Source organism: Teleopsis dalmanni, chromosome 2, assembly GCF_002237135.1.
Source record: "Teleopsis dalmanni isolate 2A chromosome 2, ASM223713v2, whole genome shotgun sequence".
Taxonomy (NCBI): Eukaryota; Metazoa; Arthropoda; class Insecta; order Diptera; family Diopsidae; genus Teleopsis; species Teleopsis dalmanni.
In genome coordinates, this window is record NC_051847.1 from 61,476,943 (window position 1) to 61,497,253 (window position 20,311).

Sequence of the window (20,311 nt, forward strand, 5' to 3'; positions counted from 1 at the left end):
CATCTGTCAATTAGTTTGTTTACAGCAGCTGTTAATGTGAGACTACCTCAAGTGCATTTAGCGATTTTTACTATGGAAAATTCTTGTTGTACGCGATTTTTGGACCACTGTCATCGCTCAGGCACCATATTCGCCAGATCTGGATCTGTGTGACTTTTTCCTGTTCCCGAAACTCAAATTGCCCCTTCGTGGTAAGCGTTTTGAGTCGAGAATTCGCTGAAGGAACTAAAAGCCATACCTTCACGGGCCTACGAAAAGTGTATGGAAGATTGGGTTAAGCGTGTATCGTTTCAGAAGAAGCGAATCGTTTTTTGAAGGAGATAAAATAAATTTGGAATAAAATTTAAATTTGTGTGTTTTATTTACAAAATCCGAGTACTTTTTGAGCAGAAACTACTATATATTAAAATACAGTAAAAGATCTATTAAAGAATGCTTCAAATTAACGGAAAAGTCTCTTCAACATTCAAAATATTCATATTCTATATAAAATTCGTTCTTTTAAACAGTCTGATAAAATTGGTGGCTTCTTTGTTGACCGCTTAAGAGAGCTTTTCGTGCATATATTATATATTAAAATCTTTGATACAGTGAAAGCACTATGAAAGTCAAATATAGTTAATGAACAACTCACTACATCATACAAAATATTCGCATTCTATATAAAGTCCGTTCTTTTAAACAGTTAGTTCTCTTCGTCTGATAAAATTGGTGGCTTCTTTGTTGACCGCTTAAGAGAGCTTTTCATGCATTTATTATATATTATCTACATATTTTGATTGTTTGAGTCTTTTGAGCAACCAGTTAATCACCGTTATCAAAGTAATACCATTTTTTATTTTTTAAACAATTTTTGCTTAAAAAGTTTAAACATTTGAAAGTTATTTTCATCAACTTTCTTTGTGTAGGTCCCCCCACGAATACCTTAGATCTGGAAAAAGGTTCTGCGGGTAATTATGCTCCCGCTTTATTCGGTACAGACTGTCGGAGAGCTTTTTTTTGCTAAAAAAGCTTCGCTAAAAATGCGAGAACATTTTGTTTCGATTTTGAAAAGCTTTCGCATGCGTTTATTGTTTTTATTATAGAAAGAAATTTTTGGGAGTACTTCACTGGAATCGCCCATAAAGCTGGCACCTTGCTTTAGTTAAATTTTCTGTTTCACAACTAAACGGTTGGGTATTGACTAATGCAAGCAAAAGCTGCTGTTCGGACGAACGCTACTGAAGAAAAGAAAAAATTTAATGTAAAAGAAAAAATTTAAAATTTTGTAACATATTCTAGTTGAATGAAAAAACCAAATATAACACATTTAACTACAAATAAAATGTATGAATTTATTTTGTATTGTTTATGGAAAAAATTTAAACAATTTACCATAAAATAGTGTGTTAAGTACAAAATTTTAGTGATAAACGAATAGTGAGCCACTATCTTTCTTTCTTCTCCGCTAGAACGGGGGGAAAAATTGTGTACACATATTTGACTAATATGAAGAAGTTGATTAAGTTTTTGATTAAAAATAAATAAATGAGTAAATAATTAAAAAGAAGAATTAATCATATAAAATCCTTGAATTTATTTTTTTTTTTTCAATTCAAAAAAAATTTTTTTTTTATTTCCATTTTATGTACAATAATTTTTTTACCATATTTACACTGAAAAAAAAATATGTGTATGTAATAGAATTGTTTATTTAATTGAAAAAATTTTTTGTGATTAGTTAAGTGTTTTTTTTTTGCCCAAATCGAATCGAATCGATTGTAAAAATGTGATTTTTTAAATGATTTTTTGTGTATGTACATATATTTATGGAATTTTGGTAGAGGAAAAGACTTTCGATTGAATTAATTGCCACTGCGGTGCGTTGGCTTTGAGCTGCGCGGAATATGGAAGATGTGTGTACACTACCGCGCCACCACTTCATCATAAACACACTGATGTGTACACATCGGACAGATGTAGATAATTATTAGTTAGACAAATGTTAAACACTATAAGTTCAAATAATTATTTGAACTTACAGTTATCAATGATGTTATTGTGGGTTTAAGAGTTTCTTTTTCTACTTTTCTGAAATTCAGATACATAAAAATTAAGAAAAATTCAAAATAGTATCTTATGATTTGCAAACTAGAATATCAAATAATAGTTTTGCACAGCTGAGATTACAGAGTTACTCTCAGCAAATGCTTTTGAAAACAATCCAAACTCATACCTTAAGAGTTTGCGATACAACTGAAAATTCTTCTATGTGAAATTCTTCCAGTAATAGCATGGTTACTGCCAGATACATTGTACAGTGAAAAGATAGCAAATTGTTTTTCCTTTGATTTCAATACTCATTTTCATTACAGATAAAACAATATTAAATATAAATATAAATAAAATAGAAAATGAAGTGATGATGCGCATGTTAATTAGTTTCTATTTGAAAGGTACGTGAAATGTGTGAATAGTGCATCTTAAAATATTTGCCTAAAAGAAATAAATAAATAATTTAATAAAACAAAAAACAAAACAAATTAGCAAATACAATAAACAAAAAAATTAAGCAAACAAAAAAAAAATAAATAAAACAAAAATTAAAAACAAATTGGAAACAGATAAAAATAACCAAATATCATAGAATAAATGCGATTCTTCACTGCTGTTTGCTACAATTGCTCCTCTACAATCTGTTAAAGCACGCCGGAGAAAGCAGAACGGAGAAAGCAAAACGGAGAATCATCATTAAATAGAGCACAAGAGCAGATAGAGCAGAAGAGCGAGATAGTGTGATAGAACGAGAGTTAGTGAGTGACATCGTGGTACAACTAAAAATTCTCAAAACGCTATCTATCTACCTTATTGGAAAAGTGGACATCTTTTGCTCAGCAGGTAGGCGGATGTCAATTTGCAAATCAAAAGCAATTCATGATTTATTCAACCTCACACTTTTATTACTTTTAAATTATTATCTCAAGAGTTTGCTACTCATTATTAGGTATTAAAGAAAAATTAAGTATCTTTCAATATTTAATTGAATTTCTTTCAAAACAAAAACAAAAAACAAAAAAAGAAAAGAATCCCTTTAGTCTACCTTTCTTCTCTTTGTATTTCAAACTTTTGCATATGTGAACATCTCTAAGATACACATTCAGAGCATTATGTGGAAGATAGTTTTGAAGTGTTTTTTTTTATTTTTTGTTGTTGTAATTATTTTCAAAAGTTTTTATTTTGAAAATCATTGCCAAAAATTGTAAGTTTATTTATTGGATTTTCAAAAATCGTTGCCATTCAATAATATTTGAAAAACAAGCAATCCATCGAATGTGTGTGAATATTAGCATCATAGATTTTGTTTGATTATTCATCGTTTATGTACATTAAATATTCCACAGACTATGAGTGATGGGTAATAATTATAAACTATTAATTTTTAAAAATTGTAAATAAATACGTGCTTATCAAATATTATTAGTTTTGTTTTTGTTTCGGTTAATGAATAGACACATCAATAAATTAGTAATGGTAATGTAATTACAAGTAATAAAAAATTGTTATTACTTCATATATGACCAAATATTCCCAAACATATATGTACATATAGAATAAATGACCATATTAGATGTATAAAAAATTATAATTTGTTCAGAATTGCTAAGAAACTTTTACTAATATTTCTTAATTATTATTTTCATAATAAAAGGCATTTTATAGGTAAGACTATGTGCACAACTTTCATTCAACTTTTTCAACCAATTCTAGCTTTAACTTCTTAACTGACTAACATAACATTATGTGTATACCACTGAATAGCAAAAGGACTTCCTGACAAATTATGGTTTTGTGATTGACTTTATAGACAGCTGTATTTCCAATGTTTAATCTATGTATTAATGTCCTCTTGATTTGTTGGAACACATTGTGGCCACTGCACTACATTCATAAATTTTTGTGAAGACAACTGTTAGAAAAGCTCTAAAGCTTTCTATACATATTATTTCTCGACAACCACCTTTCAGTGCCCTACAAAAGATCAGATTTCATGCAAGTGTTATGAAGGTAGATTTTTACTCTAGGGAATTTTACATTTGGATTTTGCCATGGCAGTTAATATTAACAGCTTTAATATCTATTTAGTTACTTGTATTTATTTAAATATTAATTAGTTATTTATTTATTAGTTATTTATTACATTTGTAATGTCCGTTTTGACGAAAGAAACTAAATTCTTAATATAAACTATTATTTTTAATAGAGAGGTTTTTGTCGAACAGTAGTGAATTGCAACAACCAAGATTTTTATTATTTTTAATTAAATAAATTTTTCGCTGACCATACAGTTATTTCGAGTATTGCTAAATACCCATCATTAGTTGTCTTGGAACTGTTTCAATTTTTTATCATTCATAAATAATTTTTTAAGACTGCAAGTACCGAGGGTTGAAATTGTACCCTGCCAAATTTTATGATCAGAGTCAGTGTTCATTAATAAACTGACCCAAAGCCGTACTTGAATTGTGTATTTGTATTAGGAATTTTTTTGTTAATCTGCTGGTTATTTGCATAGTTATTTGTATAAGAAAATTCATTAACTTTTTTAATAATTTCATAACTACTTCAAGAATGCATAATTTGAAGAATTATTAGGTGTGGCTTGACTTGAATGACTAGACATTCAGTTATACATACAAAAGTTGGGAACATATTACAAAATCATCCTAGCAAAATCATCAGTTTTGCTGTTAATGTAGCTAATATTAGTGTGGTGATTAGAAATAAGTGAATTGAACTTGGGTCCAAGTAGAAGAACTTTGCTAGCTTAAAGGGTCCGACCTACAAATCAATAGAATTTAATTTATTCGGTGCGCTAAGACAAGTGAATAGATGGAACATTCAAAAAAGTAGAGTTGCAGTGGTACCTTAGCTTACAAGTGGCAAGTGACAATGTCGCACATGACAATATCTGGACCTCAATTGGACCAGGGCAATTCTTTCTACTAGTGTGATGTTTGTTAATATAGTCATTGATATTTATTAAATGCTTTCAAAGTTTTGCCTTTTTAGTTTAATATATGTTTTTCAATGAAGTTTTAATTCAACTTTTTTCATTTATGAACACTAAACGGTATGTAAACAAAAATACAAATACCTAGGTCTGGTCAAATTAAAGCATTCTGCTGCAGAAGCTTACGAATTAAGGAGACTATTAAAAGTCCCACAACCAAATCACATAGGCATAATTTATCTCTTTTATTAAATTTTCACAACCAAATCACATAGGCATAATTTATCTCTTTTATTAAATTTTCATCGAGTACGTGGAGTATATCCTTTATTGAATCAAGTACGTGGTAAGAAAATGGGGCTTATGCGAACAGAATAGGGATTACTGTTGTCGGTTATTTTTGTCGGGTATTTTTATATTTTATATTTTTTTTTCTCTTCCAAATAGGAAAAATTATATTATAAACTATTATATATAACAATATTTATTATAAATATGCATATATAACAATTTTATAAATTATATATGGGCATGTAGTAGAGATACAATGAAATTTATCATTTTTTTTCATTCCTTCTAGCACACGTTTATTCATATGTGCTTCATTATTGCACTATTTATAATAAGTTTGTTAATGGTTACTGTATAAGTTGTGTTTGAATAATGTTAAACAGTGCAAGAACAGTGCAGAAAAACAATAAATTGTATAACCTTAAATAAATATGGCGGTTTCATTGATTTGAAATGGATTCAATGGATTCAATGGATTACACAGAAAGTGCTGACTTACCGATTATTATTATTAAAATAAATAATTCTTTGTTATTACTAAAAAATTTATAAATACAACAAAATGAAAGACTTTCTTTACAAATATCGCAAAATTTTTGCGAATTTTGTACTGACTTTGTACATCCTTCACATTAACGGTGAACAAATGAATAGATTTTAGTTGCCAAAGTAAAAAGAAAGTAGCACTTGACAACCTCCCATATTCTTGATGACTGTAACAAAATAAATTGATAAAGTGTTCTCAGTTCTGTCAGTTTCAATAATGTTCTTCAATTTTTTAAATAAAATCTTGAACCATTGCGAAGAAATGTTCTTTGAATGCAATCCAATAAACTTTACAAAAAAGTTTCGTGCTATGATTTTCGTTCAATCATCCCAATATTATTACTTTTAAATTTTATAGTTAATAAAAATTTTTCTGAAAAACTGCAACCAAGTTGCATTACCAAGTTTATTTTTCAAAGAAATCACTGATTCACCACTCGAACAAATTAATAACCTCAGTCTTAATTTGGATACAGATTAGATCATAATTGGTCGCATTATAGTATGCGATACTCAGCTGTTATCACATCAATAAAAACAGCAATGCATGTGTTTGTATAATGTATTTATTTATTTATAAAACCACCACTTCAACCAAAGATTTCTTATATGATTGGTTGGTTGTCAATATTCGCAGGTCAGGAGATATCTTTCCGCTAATCACAATAAGCGATTTTTCGCCATATTACTACTATGCAAAAAACCTTAAGTTAAAAAAAGCAATGAAGGACTAAATGCGTTCCGTAAAAATTAGATAATTTAACATTTACGTAGATAGCATAGGTAATTTTTCATCTGTATCAATGAACAGTATGCTAAACTGTTAAAAATGTACTCTGTTTTCAGTCCTGTCTGTTTCCTGTAACGAACCTGTTTTTTCTGAACGCCATACCTTTACATACAATTGATATTAAAGCTATTTATGATGTTGGACTCAATAAATATGTCTTCTTCTTCTTTCTATAAAGCATTTTTACTTATTTGTCCCTGTACGCACTTGGATGATCCACTGTAATAAGAGTTCCGTCGAATTTTCATAATAAGTTATTCAGATGGTTTTATAGAAATGAATACAAGAATGAATCTTATGAAACCGGGACAAAATAAGGAACTCGGCGTATGGGATTATCATCCTTCAAATAAAGTGGAGTTAAGCTGTTGTCAGCGGAGCAAAGAACATATCAATATTGGGTCTTGATTGTTAATGTAATAATTAAAAAGATAGGTTAAATATATACTTTTTAAGTTGAATAACTTAACTGAGTCACTTCATAATACTTGGTAATCCTAAACTTACCATAAAGTACACTAGATGGACTAGTACAACTTTTAAACAACTGTAATGTACATTAAACATGCTAGAGACAAACTTTTTAGTTCTACAATTGAAGAGTATCTTACAATTCAGAAGTTAAAATTATTAGAAGTGTGTGAAATTGTAACAAATTTTTTGTGATTTATATAGTAATACATTTGACAAACAGGCTAGAGTAGATCTCTAGGGTGACCATAGTAACCAAACCTTATTTAAGGATCCTTTAAGTTCTACAATATGTTAACTGTTATGTTATTAAATTGTTTTTTGTTACTAAGTAATTAATCATTTTATAAATATGATTGTTGGTAGATACTAAAACTTGACGTGATGCTAATTATTATTATTATTATTTCTCTTTTTAAATATACTATAGTAAAATCATCGGCCTTTTTAAAAGTATCAAACCCTTTAATAAAATCAGAAAATATTAAATTTATATTTATCTTTAATTATATTTCAACTTCAATTTCCCTTTTATTCCATCATACAGATGCTATTCAAGTTTCTAGAATATGGACTTTCTATCTCTTAAAATACTTGGTCCTAAAATTACTTGGTTCAAATTATTATCAAATTTTTAAAACTTTACATATATTGAAGAATATCTTGTGCTCTACACCTGCTGTCTAAACTGTGATTTAGAGAAGATAAGAAAAATTTGTTTTACTCATCTACCAGCCTGATGCTCCCCCTATATTAATATCGGTCCAATAAAATCTGTGTAGATGTTGAAGCTAATATCGGGTTTTGAAAATTAAAGCTGTTTCTTTACGTATATAATCGTATATTGCTTTCTTTGTTGTTGGTGTTATATGAATAAGGATTTATATTATTGAGGAGTTTATTATGACTAAAAAATCGAACAAAGTTTTTCAACACCTGTTAGATTCTTAATTCGATTATATTTAAAACGCTCCATTTTCACTATGTTTTGGATCATAATTTACTCCTTTCATATCTCAGCATTGTTTCCTCATAAGCTTCTGTTGATGTTGTTTTTCTTAAGTAGTAACATCATACCGACCAAATGGCATTGTTGTGGATGTGGTGCAGTGCAATTAGCTTTCAAGTTAAAATAAACTTGAATATAAATTACACCCACCTTTCACTGGAACCATTTAAAAAGATATTAATTATTTAAAAACTATATAATATATCTTCTGAAATTTAGGGTTTGATTGATTTTTTTCCTACTCTTGCACATTGATTTCTAGTTTTTTAACTGACTCTTAAGTTACTCTTAAGTTCTATAGTTGTGATTAAAAATCTGATTTAAGTTTATTTACTATGTAATTATAATAAATTATTATGTGTATATATATTAATATATTTATACAAATATCAAAACAGTTACATTATTAGGTTACACAAGGTTCCCTAAATTAAACTGCTAGGGAATTTGACTTACACCGAGAATATATTTACGAAATAGATTTAAAAATTTATTTTCAATAAATTAGATTTTTGTGTACATTTCCGTACACATAGTCATAAATTCTCTATTTACTGTAGCTCACCCCCATCAATTAAGCTTTAGGGTTTTCCGTTATTCTTTTATTCTCCACTCCTGCGCATTGGTGTTGGGGCATTGTATGTTTTCCATTCAGTCGTCCGAACAACAGAAACAAAAAATGGATTATTTATTGTGACTGTAGCGTCTATTTTGACATGTCGACTGTATGGAAAAGGGGTTCATTTAATGGGTTTAACATAAATGACCACAAAGATTACATCATAAATTATCAATTGTTTATTTGCTCCAATCAAGAAATATGATTGCATTATTTTGGTTTGTTATTGTTTGCTGTTGTCATCAGTCCATTGAAAGCGTACATGTCGGAAAGGACAAATATGTCATTCACGTAATTTCACAAATCGTTTGGAAATTGTTTACTATTAGTGATTAAATCTAAAAGTGTGCTTTGTTTAGTTTTATATACTGGTATCAGTAAAATTGTTTTGTGCTTTATTAAGGATTTGTGTGTAAAAATAGGGAATGTCCTTTTCTTTTTGTTTAATAGTAACGATTATATATTTTTATTCTCTAAGGTATAAATAAATTTTCTTTCTTAATGATTATCACCTAAATATACTTTCAAAATTGGCATTGAAAAAGTTTGTATATTAGTTTTTATGTCATTTACAAAAGGAAGTTGAATATTTATACTTTATATATAAAATATGAAGCAATTAGATTAGCTTTTCGACTTTCCTACTTTCTCTCCTATATGGAGGACGAACTAACAAGAACTATATAGAAATTGGAAGTCTCCATTGATAATCCTCATATCAAGTTTTCAGATATCCTATATAAAAAATTTCTTATACTTTCCGGTTTACATATATCTAAGGTGGAGTAATTTCCTTTTCAGCATTTTTATTAATGCAATGTCTATAAGGAATAGATTCCATATACAGTTCCTTTATCGACTTGTAATAATTTTAAATAGAATTTATTAACTTTTATATCAACTATATAAAAAAAAATTTTATTTAGAAATTCAGTCAGAAATGCATGGTATGTAGTCTGTGTTATAAAAAATCTCAGCAGAATATAAATAAGCCTTAATTATTAGATATTCATTCAAAGAGTAAAAAGCTAAACAATATATTTAGTCAAAATCCATGATTTAAGTAGTGAACGACTCATATATGAGCTTACAAACACAAACAAAGTAACACTAGATTGTATACCAGGGTATGAGTGATTTGATAGTAATAAAATACTAAACTACCAGAAAGGAGGGCACAGAAATTCTCTTCATAATGACAACAACTTGTCAGATTATTAGGGAATACTTGATATATTCGTATATCTACTACGAATATATATCATTAACAAATTTAAAATAACTCTTAGGAATTGAATTATTTAGTTAATAAATATTTTTATATAGACCATTTAATTCATAATAAAGAACATTTGATTCACCTAAATTCAATACTGTCCTCTTAACTTGTAAGAAACCCAAAATGTTTCCATGTTATCTTTAAATTTGCTTTTAAACAAAAAAGGGAAAAATTATTGTGCATTTGATAACCAAACGAAAAAATTAAAGAATGCCGCATATACAAATTAAATATTCCAAAAACATGAGTCATCACACTGAACAGTCACTGGTACCTCTAATGCTGTGATCAATCAAATGAAATTACAATGTTTCTCTCTAAAAGGGAAAACCAACAAAAGTGATAAAGCGTAATTGGTGTATTTGATATATTAAACCGATATATAAACTATATATCTTGATGTTGATGACGCAGGCTTACTGAATTACTATGTATAAATTGCACCTGATATATTCTCTAGAACTGCCCCTTAGCTAGCACTTTAATATGTTTAATTCAATTGATAAATCGATTTTTAAAAATATTGCAGTATTATTAGAAAACCAAAAATATGTCATATAATTTTATGCTATAACCAGATATAACCGGAAATATTATGACTGATTATATTGATGAATAAAGCGAAATATCTTTTTAAGCAATATGATTTATAATATTATGAAATATTATGACTGATTATATATGACTGAGAGAGAATATAGTACATTGATGAATAGAGCGAGCTATCTCTTTAAACACTGGGATTTATAATATTTCAAGTCTTGTAAGTCTGTTACAAAATCAAACTAAATTTGGATTAGATAAAACATACGTTAAGTAATTATAAAAAGACATCAAGATCGCTACTAGGTGTGGAGGATTACAGGAAAGAGAACCCTCCCTCTCTCCTTGGTAATATAGAATACACTGGAACAACCTTCCATCCTCCCTCACACATCTCAACCTGCGTCATAAATTGGTTACCAAGCCTGATATTCCTTCTTATTTCGAAGGTATCTATTTACCTTAATAAATAACAAAGAAATCAGTATATTTACTTCACATATTTTGGTCTTTGAAACTAATATTTCAAACTCATTCTTAAATATTTTAGATAGTCATGAATCTAGAAAAGACATTGAGAAATAGGTTTCGGTTCAAACAATTAGCAGATGGTACTGATTCTTTTTATGAAGCTTATCAAGAATATATGTACTTTATTTTTTCTTCAGTGTCTATTTTAGAATAAAAATTTGATCACATCTTGACAAGGTTACTATAAAAATAATTATAATAATTTAATTATTTTATATAAAGAAAGCTGATCAAGCAACTTTAAATTTTTTATGGACTCGTTTAATCGCCTAAAGGAATGAAAATTAAATTAACACATAGAATAAACTGTGAAAAAATTTTATTCAATTTTGGATTATACCATATTTAATCTCAATTAGAGTCTATAAAAAATAATAATTTGAAAATTAACATATAATATATATAATTGACAGGTTAGTTCATCTTTACCTAATGGAGAGTGGTGTCCTCTATGTTGCTCGTGCGTTAATATTTAGTCTGTGCGTGTACAAACTCTAATCCTGTGGTACTACATCGGCTATTATTTGAGCTTAAGTAGTCTTTGAGTACAAGGCCGTCATTCTAACCTAATCTAATCATTGCATAAGTTCGAAAAGTCTGAAACGCAGCGGCTAAGAACGCCATTGCTATTACTAGAATTACTAGAATGCTATTACTATTACTAAATCTGTAATATAATGAAGACGAAGAAAAGATTAATGTAGATCAATTTCTTAGTTGACACCAATCGCAATTAGTTAGTTTTATTAACAGATTTGAATATATTTTGAAATTTTTTTTTGGCAATTACTACGTATATTTCGATATTATTTTTCTCTTATATTTTTAAAAATGAAAAAGTAAAATAAAATAAATGTAATATCGTAGATATAAAAAACTAGGTCAAGTAGTCAATTTCGTATTTACAAAATGAAATAATCGAAAATTCTTAAAATCAACCGCTAAAAACATTTTCTTTTCTATATTTGCAGAACGCTAACTTATATGATTTCAAAAGGGAATCATCGTCCCAGCTGTTCGAAATATAAAATCTGAAGTAAAACTAAATATATCAGTCCCAGATCTAAACGAAGATGATGTCGTAAAGACTACGAGTTCAACGGCGGTAGCAAGTCAGCAAGGGCAAAATCTTTATCAGTAGTGTACAGCTACGGCTGTTAACTGCTAAAGATAGCGCACCTCCGGCCGTTCGGCTTCTTAATACAGTAAGTTATTTTATTATAGTATTTTTATATGACGACTTCGATTAGATTTTGATTTTAATGAGATTATTTTTTTATTGCCTTCAGGATGTCTCGTACCATCACCGAGACATTACCAGCACGTGTTCGTTTGCGTGGCATGACTACTTCAAATACTTCACCAAGTGCAGCCGACGGAAATGGTGGGAAGGGTGGTGGTGGTGGTGGTGGTGGGAGTAGCAGCGGTGGAGCAGCTAGTAGTAGCGGCTGTACACGTTCCTGTGGCGTCCATAGTACCACAGGTGGAACACGGGCGACGATTACCTTGACAAGCAATTCCGCAAATGCATCAACATCAAGAAATCAACGACATCGCTCACGAAAGAAATGCTGTTTCTGTTGGTGTTGGTGTTGTTTCTGCACATGGTAGGACATTGTTTTATTTTAACCTTTTATATTGTAATATTGCAAAAATAATGGAATTAATAACTTTCATTTCTCATTTTTTTTATTTATTTTCATGTATAAAATTTTACCGACTAAAGGGAGAGATGGTAAGTGCAATAGCAAGTTTTCACTTAAGAACACAACAATTTTAACACAATTATTTTGTAAGACTTGACTTAACTCATACGCTCTTTTCAAATATCAATCATACGCACTGTCGGCCGGTTCCTTTTAGTTATAAACATTTTAAGAGACTGAGAATGAGAATATCAAGTTATTGCATTGACTTTAAAAGGACAAAGATGGATATCCTTTTAATGTTAAAAGTTGTTAGAGATTCGATTAAAATGCTTTTGAATGTGTTAGGGGTGTACTAATAAAATTTGTCATACTTTATTGAAGACAATATAATATTCTCAATTCAATTAAAAAATTCTAATACATTTACTGAGTTTATTGAAAAGCAATTAAATGTAAAATCGAGCTGACAATAGCAGCGTATCCACGATAGTGTTAAGGGGGTTACACTGAAAAATACACCCAATTTTTTGTAGTGTATTTTCTTTAGATTATATATTATTCAGTGGAAGTATTATTATAAGCAAGGCAGATCTATACTTACATCCTCTGTGACAACACAACATATTGACAAAGTTTATATATAAATTTAAATTACAGCATTATAAAATGAAGTTTAGTTAATTGCCCTAATTGAGTTCTAATAAAAAAGGAGTCATATTTCTTTAAAACACTTAATTATCTTAAAATTACAAAGGTTTAATTTATAAAATATATACCTATACTTAGGAAAATGATTTTTTATCTTATTGAAAAGAATATACATAAAGATACTTTCGTATCTTAAGCAAAAGACTTAAGGGGTTAAGTCTTTAAGTGTTGTGCAAATGACGTTTGTAGACTTAAGGATTCTATTTAATTACTTTATAGGTCACTGCAAGCTGTGTAATCATGGCTTGCAATTAAAGATAATAGGCGAAGGCTTTTAAATACAGTAATAGACACTATCTATATATGTTTTCCAAAATATAATTTTTATTTATTTTTTAATATTTAATCAAATATTAATAAATAATTTAGAGATACAGATCTAATGGTGAATTCAAAAAAAATTAATCATAGTATGAATTGAGGTTTCTGCTAACTTAACACATCTTTGTGTTCATAAAATGCGAATTCAATGCATATTAGTGGCAAGTCCTGATATTAATGAATATATTATTTTAATTTTAGTTTTAGATATTGTCATAATATAGGAATTAATAATTTTGTTTCTCTATTATTATTTTTATAAACCAAAATTATTGCTTAAAGGGTAAACTGTTAAGTGTGATTGAACATTTTTTGTTTAAAACAAAACAAATAATATTATTAATATGAGGAACCCCTCTATTTTGCTTAGTCACATATTTTATCGATACAGAATTTGGTCCTCTAGAAACCAAATTTTTCTTCAACATTTGCATGTCATCTTTACCTAAACCATGAGAATCACAAATTTCTGTCATTATCCTTTCTTTGACAATAATAATTTATATGTAATAATAATTATATTATAATAATATAGTAATATGACTATGTATATTTTATATTATAATTTCATATAAAAATATAATAATTTTTTAATATATTCTCAGACGCATATAGGGTTACAGTTTTATCTCTAAGTTCTCTAAAACAAAATTTTACGTTGTTTATTAATATTTAGTTTCTGAGTGTCGATAATTCTATTAAATTTAGAAAAATATCATAAGATATATATTTCTATATTACTATATATTTAAAATATATAGTTTTCATATTTTGGCAAAATAATTTTGTTAAAAAAATATGGAATTAATATAAATTAGTTTCAAATGGTAATATCTTTTTTATTTATAATTAATAATAATTATAATAATTATTAAGAAATAAAAAAGTGAATTAACTATTTCAATATTTCTTTTTATTTATTCAATACTGTCAATATATGTTTTTCAAAATTATATTATATTCACAATTATTAAAACATAATCTTTATTTAAATTCCCAATACACATAATTTGATAAATTTATTTTTATGTTGTAATATTATAATAACATTGGTATTAATATCTTTTATTTTTCTATTTTTCTGTTTGTCAAATGCGGATTCGATGCGATTTAGTCGCAAATGGTAAATCACTTTTTATTCATCTAATGTTTTAAAAATATTATTTTATTTAATTTTTTATTTGTATTTTGTTGTAATGTTGTAAAAAAAATATTGGAATTAATAATAACTTTTATTTTTCTAAATTTATTTTCATGTACAAAATGAATTATCCAAAGGTTACAGTGGTAAGTGCAATTAAAAATTTTTGCTTAAGAATAAAATAATTATTTTATAAAATTTAACTCCGACACTTAAAAATGTCACTCATACGCACTGTTGGCCGGTTGGTTGTAGCTTAACAGTTCCAAAGACTGTAAATCTAATATTAAATCAACTGCGTTTGACTTCAAAATGACTAGAATTTTTTTTTTAATAGTAATAGTTATTGAAAATTAATTTTGTTTATTTTTAGAAGAGTGAGAGGTGGCCTAATGTAATTTGTCGTATTAGTTACTAGAAAATATGATATATTAAGTTTAATAAAAAAAACACTCAATCATTTTAGAAGTGTTTTGAAAAGCAGTTGAGTATAATATGGGAGTAATAATGTATTTTTGTGTATTTAAATTAAAATTTAATTAAAATTACAACTTAATGGTGTTGAAAATATTAAATATAGGTTAAGTAATAGTTTCAGTGGAGTTGCAAAATAAAAACGCAAAAGCCATAGGTTAATAAAATACTAACATATCTTTTGAAACTACTAATTGTAGAATATTAAAAAATATAGCAAGTTGAATATGATTGTATTTTAAATTAAAAATATATAGTACTATGACTGAACTATTAAAAATATAATGTACTGATCAATTTGAATTGATATTGTGAAACAAGAAAGTCACATATTTAGACTGTATTCTATTTACATAGGATATCTTAATAGCACCAAGCTATTGATAATATGGTTTAAATAAATTGAAAATCAGAAAAGTTTATTAGTTTTTAAGGTTATTGCGATGAAGTTTAATATTAGAGTAGCTTGAAAAAATTTATTGCAATTGCACAGTGCCTCATTAGTACTTCAACAAGTACAAGAACTACAGACTTACTGAAATCTAAACGTTTTTTGTTTTTATTCTTGTTTCATATAGGTCATAAGGTTTAAACGATTCAGGTTCTATTTAGTATAAAAATAATCCATTTTCTTATAGAATGAAATAATATTTTTATGAAAATAAATAAATAAGAATGGGTTATATTACCTTTTGTTTATCTAAAATCATCTAAATTTTATACTAATTTTTTTTTTTATGTTATTATATTGTTACAATAATATTGACATTAATTACTTTTGTTTTTCCATTTTTTTATTTTCATGTACAAAAATTGTTACCAAAAGGATTTCTTGGTAAGTGCAATTAAAATGTTTACTAAAGAACAATATCATTTTAATACATTTATTCTGTGAAATTTTAAACTTACATTCAAATAAATCAATCATACGCACTGTTAGCAAGTTGGTTATGGTTCAGCACTTCAAAAGGTTGCATATGTAAAACTAAATAAATTGCATTGGCTTTGTAAGGACAAAGATGCATATCCTTTTAATGGTGAAAGTTGTTAGAGATTCAATTAAAATGTCAGAAGTGCACAAATAGAATTTGTTGCAATAAATCGTTGACAATTTGATATGCCACCCTCCATTGAAAAGTTCTAGTACATTTAACGAGTTTGTTAAAAAGCAGTTAAAAAAACGGAAATACTTATTTCTTCAATAATATAATAAAATTGTTAAAAAAAAAAGATTCAACTTTAACTAGTGAATTAGTAAATGTTGATTGTTTAATGATATCATTGAGGTTACAATGTTAAAAAGGAGGAGCTACCAAAATGTTGCTCCTAATGAGCTGTTAAGCAGCAGTATTTAATTAAAGTGGTATTTGGTAAAAATTTTGGTTTAAATAGCCAGCTACTTGAGAATTAAAAATGGTTTCTATTTAAGATGTTTTTTAATGAAATGTATTTTAGAAGAACTAAAATGCTTTATTACTATTTATGTATGTTGCACGAATATTTTAACATTTAAAAGAACATATTAAAATAAATGCTTGTATTTTGAGTAAAAGCATATAAGACCTAATATATAATTAAATTAGTTCAGTTTGAATCAGTTTAAAAGTTATATCCGTCAGAGGTTGGTTATATCTATAGTTGATTTAAGAAAAAGGGTAAAACATTTATAATCACATGATTTTAGTAAGAAGAAGTGTTACAGAATTATATCACAACTTTTCAATGATTGTTCAGCATTAAACGTTATTCTATAGTGTACGAGTAATATTTAGTTTATGATACAAGCTTATAGCTTATATATATAAAACCTATTTATAGGTTACACAGTTATATATTATATATTGAATATATAAAATATTTAGGTGTGGTACTAACTAAATAATAGTCCCATTTCTTTGCTGGCTTGGTCATGTCATGAAATGGAACGACTACGCTCCAGCAAAAAGCTATTTAAAGCGGTAGTTGGAAGAAGAAGCTGTAAAAGACGGTATATGTCTGTTTGGTGGAGTGATCAAGTTCTGGAAGCAATAACCGTATTTTGGGTATAAGACTAGAGAGGACACACACGTAACAAAAGCGCCTGAAAGGATATACTGCGTTGGGTAAAAAGATTGTTATAGACATTTAGGTAACTAAGGAATTATAGTGGTCTCTCTTCGTTCTAGTAAACAAGCGTATTAGGAATTCTCTTGATGAAGGCAAAAGTGAATTTCCCGAAATACGTAGAGAAATATACTAAAAACAACAATCGAATTAAAAGTTAAAATTCTGAAAAAATAAAACCGACTTTCAGCATTAAGTGTTCTATTTGTGCGATAAAATTATTATCAAAGCATTGATTTCGATCAGAGATTCATTACTAGAATTCGTTTACATAGTTTAGGTGTAATCGCATCATCATGAGATGTTTCTTAGCACTTTGAGATTATTTACTGTTGAAGGTAGAAGTTGTAGAAATAGAACGCTATTTTCTTTCCTTTATCTCTATAAAAGCTGTTACTAAAACTGTATTTTTAAAAATCTGGTTTCTTCTTTTTTATATATATATATTCTGTTTTATTCATTCTATTTATCCTTCCACTGTTTAACGTTCCATACCTAAAAGCAATTTTGAACTCTTGAAAGAAAAAGCATTAAAAAAGTTCTTACGCTTAAGCACAAACTCACAAACTCCACACACAGCGCAACCGACACAAAAATTAATTAAAATGTGTATTATTTTCATGATATTAAATGATTTACAAAAACAATTGCTAATCTCTCAGCTGCATATAAATAAAACTCTAATACATTTAGTTGCTTCTGATTTGTACAGAACTATGCAAAAGAAACCCGAAAAAATCAGGCTGAGTGGGAAGAAGAGAATTCGCCTTTTGAGAGAAAAATGAAGCAGTCATGCTTTCACATTGGAAAGCAAAAACAAACAAAAACAAACGACAACATTTTTCTCTAGGAAGAAACAATATTGCTTCCATTGTCGTGTTTTTGAAAGCTCTTCTGCTTTTGCAAACATTTCTCAATAAAATATTTGATTTTGATTTTTGCTTCTGTTTCTGTTTCTATTTTGTTTTTGTTTTTGTTTGTAGCACTAAATTATCTCTTAGAATATACACAAATAATTGTACACTCAAACGAATTCATACGCACACACAGCCATACATAAAAACATATGTGCGCCATTCTAGATTCGCCATTCCTAAGCACAATTCCTTTTATTTGTTGTACAATTCGACAATTCGACAATTCGACAACTCGAGCATTCATTAACAGTTTATAAATATTTAATTTAATTATTTGTTTTTACATATAAATTCATTTATGTTAGTATGCATATAAGTGTGCGTTTTCTTCTTCTTGCTTGATTTTTAGTGAGCAATTAAATATTTACATGTGCACATTATGGCACATGTGTATGTGTGTGTGTGTGTGTGTGTATGTTATTAAGCGTTTTTCTTCATTACATTTGCTTGTTTTGTATTTATCTGCATTTTAATGTAAATATCGAAATATTTTCCTTATATATAAATAATTGAAAATTGTGAGGTATAAAATCTTGCAAATTTTTGTTACATATTTTATTCATTCCCGTATGGAATTCATTGAGGAAAATTGTTGCTACTTGTATTAACGGTTTTGTTGTTGTTTCTTTTTTTTCATAAGCAAACAAAGGAATTTTCTCTCAGTGTAGCGATGCAGAATGGTTTGACTTGACTGTTTAGCACTCAGAGGTTAACAGTTTGTTGCTTAACTTACTTTCAAATAAACATACGAAATAATAACTAATTATTATTAATAATAAATAAGTAATTTTGGTATTTATATTACAAATTAATGTATTTGAAATTTTTTTATTTTATTTTGCACCTTAAGTTTTTAAATTAGTTTTTTTTTTTGGAAAATTTTTTTTATATACAATTCTTTTTAAAATTTTTTTAAAATATTAATTTTTTTTTACATTAATTTTTTTTTAGATTAATTTTTTTAAACAAAATTTTTTTAAATAATTTTTTTTTAATTTATCATATATGGATATGACTTATAAAGAATATAATTAGATCCACACTCACCACGTCTGCAAACTTCTATAATATCAATTTTTATAAAAGTACACATGTTAGGAGAAAATCTTTATTTAAGAAGAATATATAAACAATTTCAATTCAATCTACTTAAGTTTCCTTACAATTCAAAAAGTTTTCAATCTCTATCATTTATAGAGCTGGAGATATGACCATTTAAAAATTGTTCTGAAATGCAAATTCTCAAAACCTCATGGGTCCATATCTAAGAAAAATTTTAAAAATTGTTTAAATTATTTTTAAAATATTTAATTTTAAATATTGAAAATAAAATATTTGATTAATTATCTTCACAATGATAATTGTAAAAATTAATTTTTCCTTTTTTTCATTTTATTAAAAAATGAAAAAGCTTAGCTTATGAAAAAATGAAAAATATCAGTGGAAATGCTACCAGAATAATCTTTCCCATGAATTAGGAAAGGTATTTTCAGTTGTTATTGCACAATATTTGTAAATATTTGTGAATTAATTTTATATATATTATCTATTTTCTTAATTTTTGAATAAGTACGGCTTACTGAAACCATTACTAAAAGACTAAAGGCAGCACTAAAATTGTATATTTGACAAGGCACATCGGCAGCTTATGGATCATATTCATGTCTCTTTATCAGTTTAAGTGTCTATTTCTTATTTGTTACCGAATTCACAGAGACAAATGTGACCGACACACTAAAATGTGACACACTGCAAACACATTTACTGAAGAGAACAATCACTCATTAAAACTGTTTGAATGAAAGGTTTTGCATAATGATTTCCGAAGTCTTACTTCATAAAAATATGTTATTAATTGATTATACATTGAAAAAGGACATCATCTAAAAGAAGACACTATATTATGATTTATATTTGAAATACATATGT

At 27.4% G+C, this 20,311-nt stretch overlaps 1 protein-coding gene across 1 annotated transcript; it reads left to right on the forward strand.

Moving 5' to 3' along the window:
* Positions 1 to 2,565: 2,565 nt before the first annotated feature.
* LOC119674681 (AMME syndrome candidate gene 1 protein homolog) lies at positions 2,566 to 15,038 on the forward strand. The gene is made up of 6 exons (XM_038085834.1): positions 2,566 to 2,877; positions 12,041 to 12,274; positions 12,359 to 12,676; positions 12,796 to 12,804; positions 14,862 to 14,870; positions 15,026 to 15,038. Exons 3-6 carry the CDS (start codon positions 12,360 to 12,362, stop codon positions 15,036 to 15,038), a joined length of 348 nt encoding a protein of 115 aa, XP_037941762.1. The 5' UTR covers positions 2,566 to 2,877; positions 12,041 to 12,274; position 12,359.
* The last annotated feature ends 5,273 nt before the right edge of the window (positions 15,039 to 20,311 follow it).

What these genes read in the sequence shown, in the direction of transcription:
- LOC119674681 (XM_038085834.1), top strand. Translation starts at nt 12,360, where the DNA reads ATGTCTCGTACCATCACCGAGACATTACCAGCACGTGTTCGTTTGCGT.